Below are 11,367 nucleotides of genomic sequence, written 5' to 3'. Positions count from 1 at the left end.
TGCTGAGGCGGCTGAATATTTATACCTCTTATCTGCTTATAATACCCATTCCTCCCCCTCCCTCTCATCGATCTGTCCCATCACTTGTGGTTACCATGAACTGGGGCTCTGGAATGTGTCCATCCACAGTCCTGCCCTCTCTCTCAGCTTTTCTCTTTTCAGTTGCGACCTTATCACCTCTTGTCCATAACAGTTAAACCCATCTGCCTTTTGGCAGCTCCACCTCTGGACTCCCCGTGACTCTCAACTACCTTCCAGAACACTCCCAGGTGAATCTTCTTAATCAGCTGTAACTCAGCTCCTTCCTGGAACCCCTTCCAAGGTTCTCTGTTGTTCGAAACATTGCAGGTTCCAAAAATGTGGCCTCGAAGTGCCTCGTCAGATCTAATGCTTGATTATGCCCAATCTGTACCCCTCCACAAGCTTATCACGCTAGGGATTATAAATGTGTAATATCAGACTTGTAACTGCTGTGACTTGGCTTCCTGGAGAGCACCCCACTATCTCTCCGAAAAGCTGCTGAAATCCGATCCATCCTTCCAATCCCTTCTCAAATGCCACCTCTTCCAGGAAGTCCTTACAGATTACTCCAAATAGAATATTTACCATCTCAAGTCCCTTGCAACCATGTAATATTCAGTATTTCTCTTAGAGCCTCCAGCCATATAATCGTCATCACTTTATCACCCTTGCAGTGCCTGGGACATCAGTTCTTTGAAGGCACAAATTGTAGCTTCTCGGATCTGAATCATTTCCACCTCGCAGCTGCATCATAAATACTTGTTGACTTACGTTTAACTACATAAATCACTAAGTAAATTAGTATCTCATATCTGAGTGCAGTCATGCTTTCTGTTCACCCTAACTTTGATCTCTAGGAATTCAGGAACTCTATTTTTATCATAAGAATAAAAACTCAAAAAAAAAAACAAGGAAGATCAAAGAGAAAGAAAAGGATCTAGACGTCCTTTCTTCCATCCATATTCAAGACCTTCATCCTAGAATAACCGAGGTCCCTGAGTACATTTCTCCAATCGCATCTAACCTGGTGAGTATCTAGAGAGAATCAGGAGGCTAGAACAAACAAGACAGGTGTTGGTAAGAATCCAGGTCCTCTGGCAGAGGCTAGATGGAAATGCAGGCTTTAGTTACAGGTCCCCACTCGGTTCCTGCAGCCAAGCAGCCCAAGGCTGCCTGAAATCTAGCTGTCTTACCTCTAGGAAAGAAATGAATTTCTCTACAAAAGAAATGAATATCTGATTATACAAGTGGCTGCTTTCTGCATTCTTCCTCCACCTCAAATCAAGATGAATGATGTGTTTCAGGTCTGCACGTTTAATTCCCAGGGGTAAAAGAAAGTTCAATACAGCTTCTCACGATGGAACCACCATTACAGTTTCAGAATATCGCAGGCAGTCAATTTCCATCGCCCATCAAAACAACAAAGCAGCCAAACATTTTATTATTCTGCCCCATTCCTGCCCCTATTACTACAGTAAATATGACTAACACTCTCGACCATATACAGAGATCAAATATGTAAATGGCATATTGATACACGTTACATAAATACAAAACTCTATAATCCTCCCAGGATTTACAATCTAGCAAACGTTTGAAATCAACAAGCCAATATCGCTAAACAAAAACGAGACATTTCTCCAAAGCGATGTAACTCTAACCTCTTCACCAACGCTCGCCAAGCCGCTCAGAGACGGGAGTCCTAAGTCATTTCCCTGCCAGGATAAAAGTTGAGAGACTCCTTACCGCTGAGAACCGGAGGTGTCTGTAATCCAAACTGTACCTGCCAAAGCCTTACGTAAAAGCCACCTTATCATTGTCCAACGCCTACAACTGCCATCTCCTATTTCACCACGAGCTGCCAGCCGGAATTTTCCCCAGAAACCGCTAATACTCATCGGAGAGGAAGGTGGTCTGGGAGCTCCCTGAAAGGGCTAACATTTCAGGGGCAAGGGAAAAAAAAAAAAAAAACTTTCCCGTCCCCAACTCGCTCTCTCCTTCAGCGAGCGAGGGGTCCAGGCCAACCAGGGCCAGGAGGGGAGCTGAGCCGTCTGGGCGGTGGAACGCCCAGGTGCGGAGCATGGTCGCTGCCGCTCCGGGGGAGGCACGGCGGGCACAGTGCCCCCTCCCAATGCCCCTTGCCCCCACCAACCCTAAACCGCGCTCTCCCCCACCCCCTCACTTCCACCCGGGCTTAAGAGTTCGTCCAGAAGGGTCGGCGTCGGGGCAGAGCTGCGGAAGCGGAGCCCCTTCCGCCCCCCGGACTCACGATCTTGAGCAGGTCCAGTCCGCCCGCCTGGTTCATGTCTCTCCATGTGCCTGTGCCGGGAAGGGGTGAGGAGGGCCGGCCGCGGCAGCCCGGGGACAGCTTCCGAAGCCCCGGAGGTCTCCCCCGCCCCTTCCCACTGGCTTTGGGAAAGCAGAGAAAAATGGAAGCCGGAGAAGAGCCGGGGAAAGGCGGAGGGGGCAAGGGCGCCGGCGCCGGGAGGGGAGAAGTGGGTGGCGAAGCGCGAGGGAAGGAGGAGGCAGCGGCGGAGACCCAGGCCGGAGCAAGCGGCCGGGCGAGCGATCCGGGGAGAGGAGGCGCCAGGCGAGATGGAGGTCGGCGCCCAGGCGGCGCACAAAGAAAGGGGAAGGCGCGGCGCTCTTGCTACCTGTGCGGCCGCTCCGAGCGCCCCCGCGGGAGCCGCGTTCTCCAGCAGCTCCATCTGGATCTCCTGCGCCACCGCCGCCGCCGCTGTGGGAGGCGACTTGGACATGTCGCTTTGGACCATTGGCGAAAAGTCGGCCGGCAGCCAGCAGCCAGCCCCTGACGGCGGGTCCCCTCCTCCGCTCCCCGCCCCCCGCTCCGGGGGCCGCCCGGGGCTCGCGGCGCTTAGCGCGCGGGGCGCGGCCGGGCCAGGTTGAAAAGCGAGACGCAGGGGAGCCGGGCGGCGGGGGCGCGGGCTGGGCGAGCGCGGGGCGGGCACGCGAGTCGCCGGCGCCGGGGCAGGTCCTCGCCGGGAGGGAGGGCGCTTCGGCCCGCGTGTGGGGCGGGGGTTGGGGTTGGGGTTGGGAGGCGCGTCCGCGGGCGAGAGCGACAGGCCCCCGGAAAACTGAAAAGTTCCCCGCGGGAGGCGCGGGCCGCCGGGTCCCCGCGCAGCAGCCGCGCGTCGCCGTGGCACGCGCGCTGGAAAGTTTTCAAAGCCTCAAGAACGAGGCCTCGCGTCCGGGGGCTTCCTTACTCCTGCTGCTGAGCTCCACTCGCTCCGCTCCCTACCAGCCCGGGGCGGGAACAGGTCGCTCGCTTCGGAGATGTGGGAGGCTAGGTTCCAACAACGCCCTCCTGAAATCGACCAAGGCCTCCGGCGGCCTGGGGGAGCAAGTGTCTACCCAGGACTTCCCAGCTCCTTCGGCCGTCGAGGGCACTGGACGACGGCTGTAATGAGGAGCCAGAAAAGAACGAGGGCCGATGACCTGCGGATGGCAGTCCCACCCGAATCCGCAGCTGGCCTGGGCTCCTGGGTCCAAATCAACCCCTTGCAAGTCCGAACTTTTGCCTCTAGAACTCCTGTTTGTCTTCACCTTGCAAACTGCTTATTCAGTTTTCTATAGAGTTGAGACGTCTTAGTACCACATTTTGGACAAAACCAGCACTTCCTTAGGACTCTGAGCTCTTGATAAGAAAGACAGTAGGTAGGGGCCGTAGCAATAATGTTTCGTTGACAGCATCATGTGCGGCTCTTGCTAATAAGGCTATCTTTTTTTTCAGTATTATAGGGTAGCTCTGATTTCAACAACTTTTACACCGTGGAACTCTGTACAACTAGGTTGCCCAGCATCAGTGTTGTTTTGTAAAAACAGAGTGTACACAGTTTTGGATACTGAAACATATACACGGAAATGTACTGCAATAGGCTTCAGCTGCCTTTTCTATTTTGTCACGGTGTATTAAATTATTATGGGATACAGCCCTTGTTCTTCTCAAAGATAGTTGTACTTAGTTTAAATGCCCCTTCCCCATCCATACCACTGGTTTGAATCAGACTTAGAGAACAGATCTTGGTGTGGTTCAAGATTTAGGCATATCCCAAATGTCACGGATTTTTCCTAATTTTTGGTGTTCAAGTTGTCCTTTTTATGTAAATTTTAGTGAAGGTTCAAAAACAAGAGATTAAATTTGTGGTTATGAGAGGGAAGGGGGGACTGGCTGAAGGCAGTCGGAAGTGCAAACTCCCAGTTTTAAGATGCATAAGTTTATAGGGATGTCATGCACAACATGATCAACACAAATGTAATTAACACCGCTGTATGTTACATGCGAAAATTGTTGAGAGTAAATCCTAAGAGTTCTTATCGCACGGGAAAAAAACATTATTTTTTCCTTCTCTTTAATTTTGTATCTATATGAGATGATGGGTGTACACTAACCTTGTGAGAATCATGTCATGATGTATGTAAGTCAAACCATTATGCTGTACACCTTAAACATATACAGTGTTGTATTTCAATTCAACCCCATACAGGAAGATAAATAAATAAATAAATAAATAAATAAATAAATAAATAGTCTCAGCATGGGGGGGGGACATGTTAAGCAGAAGCAGTGAAACACTGCTTAACTACAAAAACAATAGCAATAAAGTCACATTTTGAAAAGCAACAGACAGAGGAGCTGGGAGGCTATTGGTTAGGCTATGAGTGGGTGGATGGCCAGCAAGAGGTGAGGGGGCTGCCCTCTGCTTTGTAGCCATGACTAGTAGTCTTCCCCAAACCCTCAGAGTTGCTCTTTTTTTTTTTTTTTGAATTTATAACAATCAGCAGTGCTTTTTCATGTGCACATGTATATATGTTTGCATGTATGTACATATTAAGGTGAAAAAGACATTGTTTTTAAAGTTCTGGAATTCCAGCCTATTTTAGCTCCATGATCTGTGATGACATCACCCTTCTAGGTCCATTCCTGTAATGAAACTGTTCCGTTTTCTTAAGAGTATTTGAATCTCAGGGACAACATTAAATCTAGTTCTAGGTTAGACTGGAAGCTCTGTGTGGGTAGCAGACACGGCTGTTCACCAGGACACACTCAGGACCTGGCTGGCACCCCCCAGCCCCGTGAGTTCTTGCAATATCCGTTCGATAAAACATACATTACGCTTCCTTGTGTGCCAGTGTATGAGCACAAACAACCAAGACCAGGCATCTTGGCGTTTACAGTCTAGTTAGTAAGTACTTAGAAGCCAATCAAGACATACTTGCATGAATGAATGATGGATGAATCCTAACACGGTTTTTTTGTTTGTTTGTTTGTTTGTTTTTTGTCCTTTTGCTATTTCTTGGGCTGCTCCCGCGGCATATGGAGGTTCCCAGGCTAGGGGTAGAATTGGAGCTGTAGCCACCAGCCTACTCCAGAGCCACAGCAACACGGGATCTGAGCCGCATCTGCAACCTACACCACAGCTCATGGCAACGCCGGATCCTTAACCCACTGAGCAAAGCCAGGGATCGAACCCGAAACCTCATGGTTCCTAGTCGGATTCGTTAACCACTGCACCATGGCGGGAACTCCCTAACATGGTTTTAAAAAATGTCATGTTTGACAAAACTTGGTGTTTTCCCAGGACATTTGTCTGCTTTTTTATACTATACTTAATTATCTGTGCATTCGCTTTCAACTATGCCCATTTGGGAAATAGAATGTTGTCTTTCATCAGATTTTTAAAGAGACCCCAAAAGAGCAAAACAACCTCGAAAAATCATTTTAAGAAAGGCTTATATTTATGGCCAAAGGGCAGGAAAAGTTTGAATTAAATGTTCAAATATGATACAGTATATTTCATTAATTTCTTTAACGTATGATACAGAATTCCTTGTTTTTGTTTCTCTCTGCTGCTGGACAGAGTTCCTTGGGGGCAGCTGATTGAGTCTTATTCAGTTTTAGAATCCCCACGTCCAGCGTGGTGTCTGGCACTCAGAGCCTGAAAACTCCCATTGCATAAATGAATGAATGAATGAATGACGCCTTCACGGCCTTAAAACATAGCCTATAACTGTGCAGGTTTTAACCTACAAAGACATGTACCTAATCATGACTCCCATGACAGGAGTATATTAGTTCTTTCTGTATAACCTGTGCTAATTTCATTAGCCTGTATTGAACAGTAATACAATACAATGGGCCCATTCAGACTCTAGTCAGGCTTGTAAAGGGTTTCAAATAAAAAGGGAACCCTACTTTGGAAAAAGGAATAATGTCAGAATAACTAACAGAGGGATACATGCTTGGGAAACTGATGGTGGATGTTTTCTGTTATGGTCGGTCAGTTTTGTTTTGAACACACCTTGGCTTGTGCAGGACTTCAAAGCCACAGATGAAAGCTAAAATTTGATATGTAAAGCCTAATCCTTTTCCATGTTCAAAGTTATGCTGATGCACCCCCATAATAATAAATGTACACTCCACAGCCATGGCATTTAAATGCAGATGACTAATTTGTTCAAGCTGGAAGTGAACTCCAGTGAGCTCATTAGTCGTTGTAATGGACAGCATATTCTGGGCATTATTACTGCTCTGAAATGAGGACAGAAGTGGGTAAGAAACACTGTCTAAGGAAGCCAGAGTTTCAAAAAGTTGGGGATTCTCTCCCCATAAGTGGAAGAAACAGTGATTATAATTTCTTTATTCCTATCTTGCCTGCAGATTTGTGACTATGTTTAAGAGCTTGGAGTAAGATTTCCTTAGGAAAGATATGTATCAGTGTGATTTCTCATTTTACTTTGTAAATTATTTTTTGCTTCATTTCTGGTTCTGGATCTCTGCCATAAATACTGTCATTTTCATCAGGATGTACACCTATCAGCCACTAGCCTAACCTGGTCTGATGCAGTCCAAGTTACACATTTGCTGTTTGTAAACATATGCTATAAAGTAAATGCCCCCAGGAGATTCTGTTGTGGCTCAGTGGGTTAAAAACCTGACTACTATCCATGAGGATGCAGGTTCGATCCCTGGCCTTGCTCAGTGGGTTAAGGATCCAGCACTGCCATGAGCTGTGTTGTAGGTTGGAGATATGGCTCTGATCTGGTGTTGCTGTGGCTGTGGCCAGCAGCTGTAGCTCTGATTCGACCCCTAGGCCAGGAACTTCCTTGCCACAGGTGAGGCTCTAAAAAGAAAAATTAATAATAACAAAGGAAATGCCCTGAATTACCGATTGTTATTTAAAAGCATATAAAAATGTGAGCACCCCCTTTATAAGAAGGTTTTGTGTGTGTGTGTGTGTGTGTGTGTGTGTGTGTGTGTAGCTAAAGATGACAAGTGAGATGTGGAAGTGGTCAGGGAAAGTGTAACTTTAAGCTTCCCAGAAGTAATAAGATTTCATAAAGCAAAGGCTTCATAGAAGTAATAAGATTTCATGAGTTCTTATAACTACCCAGGAGAGCGAGGTCTGGAACAATTAATATCATACAGCACTTTTTAAGTTTATAAAGCATATTCATTTGTTATTTGACTTATTTCTCATCCAAATCATGTTATAACAACGGGTACTTTGGTGTATATACAAGATGCCAGGCTTATGTGCTAAGGATTTATACCCTAAGTTAGGATAGGTCCAAGTACTGTAACAAATAAACCGTAAATATTTGGTAGATTGTAAAATGAGAAATGCTTGCCTTTGATGTTGGGCTAGTGGTCCACCATAAGAAGGAGCTCTGCTTCATGCTGATATGTAGGGACCAAGTCTCGAGGGACTGGCTACCATTTTTGAAAATGTGGCCGTCGTTATTCCTAATGAATCAGAAGGAAGGAAGAGGATGTTGGAACATGCATAGCGGTAGATGGTGGGCCTTGCACATTGTTATTGGCCAAGCTTGAAAGTGGCATAGGAGTTCCCGTCGTGGCTCAGTGGTTAACGAATCCAACTAGGAACCATGAGGTTGCAGGTTCCATCCCTGGCCTTGCTCAGTGGGTTAAGGATCCGGTGTTGCCGTGAGCTGTGGTGTAGGTCGCGGACACGGCTTGGATCCCACATTGCTGTGGCTCTGGTGTAGGCCGGTGGCTACAGCTCCAATTAGACCCCTAGCCTGGGAACCTCTATATGCCGCGAAAGTGGCCCTAGAAAAGGCAAAAAGACAAAAAAAAAAAAAAAGAAAAAAAGAAAAAAGTGGCATAGATCTTTTCTACGCATGTTTTATTGGCTAAAATTCTATCCCATGAAAATCCAGCAATCCCACTCCTAGGCATCTGAAGAAAACCATAATTCAAAAAGATACATGCACCCTAACAGTCTCTGCAACATTATTTACAATATCCAAGACATGGAAGCAACCTAAATGTCCATCAACAGATGAATGGATAAAGAAATGGGGAGCTCTTCTCTCCTCTCTCAGCAGCCCTGGGAGCTATTTGCTTTCCTTTAATAAAGACTTTGCTTGCTTGCAAAAAAAAGAAAAAAAAAAGAGAGATGGGGTTTATACATACAATGGAATATTAGTCATAAAAAAGAATAAAATAATGCAAAAAAGAATAAAATAAAGCAACATGGATGGACCTAGAAATGATCATACTCAGTGAAGGTACCATACAATGAAAGACAAACATTATATGATATCACCTATATGTGGGATCTAAAAAAATGGATACAAATGAACTTATTTGCAGAACAGAAACAGACTTACCAACTTTGAAAACAAACTTGCGGTTACCAAAGGGGACAGGTTGTGGGGGTGGACTGGGGGTTTGGGATTGGCACATGCACATTGAAGTATATGAAATGATTGGCCAATGGGGACCTTCTGTAGAGCACAGAGAACTCTACCAAATATTCTGTGATAATCAATGCGGAAAAAGAACCTGAAGGAGATGGATATGTGTACATGTATAAGAATCGAAGCACTCTGTTGTAGAGCAGACATTATCACAACATTGTAAAATCAACTATACTTCAAAAAATCTTTACAAAAGGAAAACCTATAAGCCAATCTGAGAACCAGAGTCTAGTCTTGTGCCTTAGGAAGAAGAGAAGAGTGAATTTTGATGGAGAGCTAGCAAAGACTGACTTAACCAATGCTGAAGAGCTGACAAGTGGCAGGAATTAAGCATGTGTTTTTTAAACTTCAGCTCTCAGATCTGTTTTCAGCTCAACACAGATGCCGGTCTGGTGGACTTCAGAGAGCTCTGCTGCCCAGGTTAAGACTGCATTTCTGGTTGGATAAACAGATTCGCACATGTCTATGGCTTGCAAGCTGTGATGACTACTGTCATGTACTAACCAGAAGTAGGCCTGCTCTCACAAAGAGCTATGAAATGCAGAAATGGTATTAACCCATATCATTGTGTGTCTCTGTGGTGTGTGTGTATGTGTGTGTGTGTGTGTACATGAACACATGTGCACTATAATCCAGGCCAAAGGGGATAACAGCATTGAACAGATATGGATCTTACACTTAAAGAACACACAGTAGATGAGGCAAAACCTGGATAAAGTATGATGAGTATGAGCAAAAAATACTGTGGGAAGAAATTGAAAAGATCAGGGGAAAATATTCCTGGCATAAAGCATAGAAAATACAAGGATGGAGGAAGGCGGAGAAATTCAGGAGGGCTTAAAAATAGAGTTAAAAGGTGATGGGCAGGCAGACAAGTGATAATGGAAAATATTCAACTAACTCTCTCTTTTGCTCTACTATTAGCCCGTTCTTTGGATAAAAAATACAACATTTATAAACAAAGCCTTTGTCCTCACCTGCTTTTCTTTTCAAGCCATTATAGCTGTCTTTCCCGGACTCTCTTGCAGCTAGATGCAGCCGCAGGGCTCCACTCTTGTAGCCCTTTAGCATAGCAGGTCAAGCGCTTGTGGGAAGGACCCATGATAGGAAGAGCAGTGCTTTGATTCCCCCTTTTCCTGCTGACCAGATTTGTGGAGGTATTGGCTCAACCATGAGCGGTCACTTTAAATAGTGAAGCCACGTGAGAGCCACTTCACGAAGTTGAATAGGCATTCAAAAAAAAAAAAAAAAAAAAAAGCACCAGGGTCATTGCTGGTACCATAAAACCACCATACCTGCTCAGCACTGCCTAGTTTCAGACTTCTTTTAAGTGAGACAGAAATAAGCATTTTTATCGCTTAAGCTTCTTATACTTTAGGTTTTTTGGATAAATCATACCAAACCTAACCAGACCTTGTGACCATTTCATTACTCAAAGCATTTTTTTTTTCTTTTAAAATTTTATTTTAGCTTGGTTATTAGGTCAAAGGATGCTGGTCTCACAGAGTGAAGGCAGGGGTTGAGAAAGTGTTTCTTCCTCTTCCATTTTCAGGAAGAGTTTCTGTTGTATCAGTAATACTTTTTTTCATAAATACTTGTAAGAATTCACTAATAGGTCAGGAATGATCTTTCTGGGAAAGTTTTTAATCATGAATTCAGTTTCTGTAACTGATATGGGACTATTCAGGTTATCTATGTCTTCTCAAGAAGACAGTTTGTGTTTTTTAAAGAATTTGTCCATTTCATCTTAGTCATCAGTTTTAGGTGCATGAAGATGTTATGCACATACTCTTACTATCCTTTGAATGTTTGTAGGTTCTTTAATGACACTTTTTTTTGTTTCGGATATTAACAATTTCTACTTCTCTTTTTCTCTTGATTAGTTTGGCTGGGGGGTTATCGACTTATTGATCTTTTCAACAAGCCAGGCTTTACGTTTTCTTGATTTTCCGCTTTTCCCGTTCTCCGTTTTTTTTTTTCACATTTCTGCCCTTATACTTATTACTTCCTCCATTCTGCTTGTTTGGGGCTTATTTTTTTCTCTTCTCTTTTCCTAGTTTCCTAAGGTGGAAGATTAGATTATTTTTGTAATAGATGATGAAACTATTTTTATATCTGTTCTAATGGATACATTTGATAGTATAAATTTCTCTTTAAGTGCCAGTTTATTAGTTGCATCCACAAATTCTGACTTGTATTTTTCTTTTCATGTAAATAAAGATATTTTCTAACTTTTTTGGAGATTTCCTATTTAACCCATGATTTATGTAGTAGTGAGTTTTAAAATTTCTTAAAGACATGAGTGACTTTCCAGATATTTTTCTGCTTTTAATTTTCAGCTTAATTCTATTTCACTCAGAGAATATACTTGTACACTCTCAATAATTTTAAATTTGATGAAATTTGCTTTAGGTTCATGGTTTAAGAAATTATCTACCTCAGTGAATTTTTTGGGTATGTTTGAAAAGAATTTGTATCCTTCTGTTTTCAGGTGGAATATTAGATACATGTAAATTAGATCAAGCTGCTTGTAATGTTTTCACTGCTTCCATATTTGTACTGGTTTTTTGTCTACCTGTTCTATTAATGAAAAGGGGTGTT

At 44.1% G+C, this 11,367-nt stretch overlaps 1 protein-coding gene across 4 annotated transcripts in view; it reads right to left on the bottom strand.

Moving 5' to 3' along the window:
- Nucleotides 1-2,870, bottom strand: part of CACNB2 (calcium voltage-gated channel auxiliary subunit beta 2) — a 455,426-nt gene extending 452,556 nt beyond the window's left edge. For 3 of the 4 annotated variants that reach the window (XM_084980209.1, XM_084980211.1, XM_084980210.1), the window contains exon 1: nt 2,676-2,870. In XM_084980209.1, coding sequence (XP_084836335.1) covers nt 2,676-2,795 — 120 coding nt within the window. In that variant the 5' untranslated portion in view covers nt 2,796-2,870. Of the gene's footprint in view, nt 1-2,290 lie in introns of all 4 variants that reach the window. The other variant, XM_021064817.2, reaches the window with a different exon arrangement.
- Between the last annotated feature and the right edge of the window lie 8,497 nt (nt 2,871-11,367).

Source organism: Sus scrofa, chromosome 10, assembly GCF_054392235.1.
Source record: "Sus scrofa isolate SSC_HxYL_T2T_F1_AM1 chromosome 10, Sscrofa_HxYL_maternal_Yorkshire_Landrace_v2.0, whole genome shotgun sequence".
NCBI classification, from domain to species: Eukaryota; Metazoa; Chordata; class Mammalia; order Artiodactyla; family Suidae; genus Sus; species Sus scrofa.
This window is presented reverse-complemented; position numbering and strand designations above follow the sequence as displayed.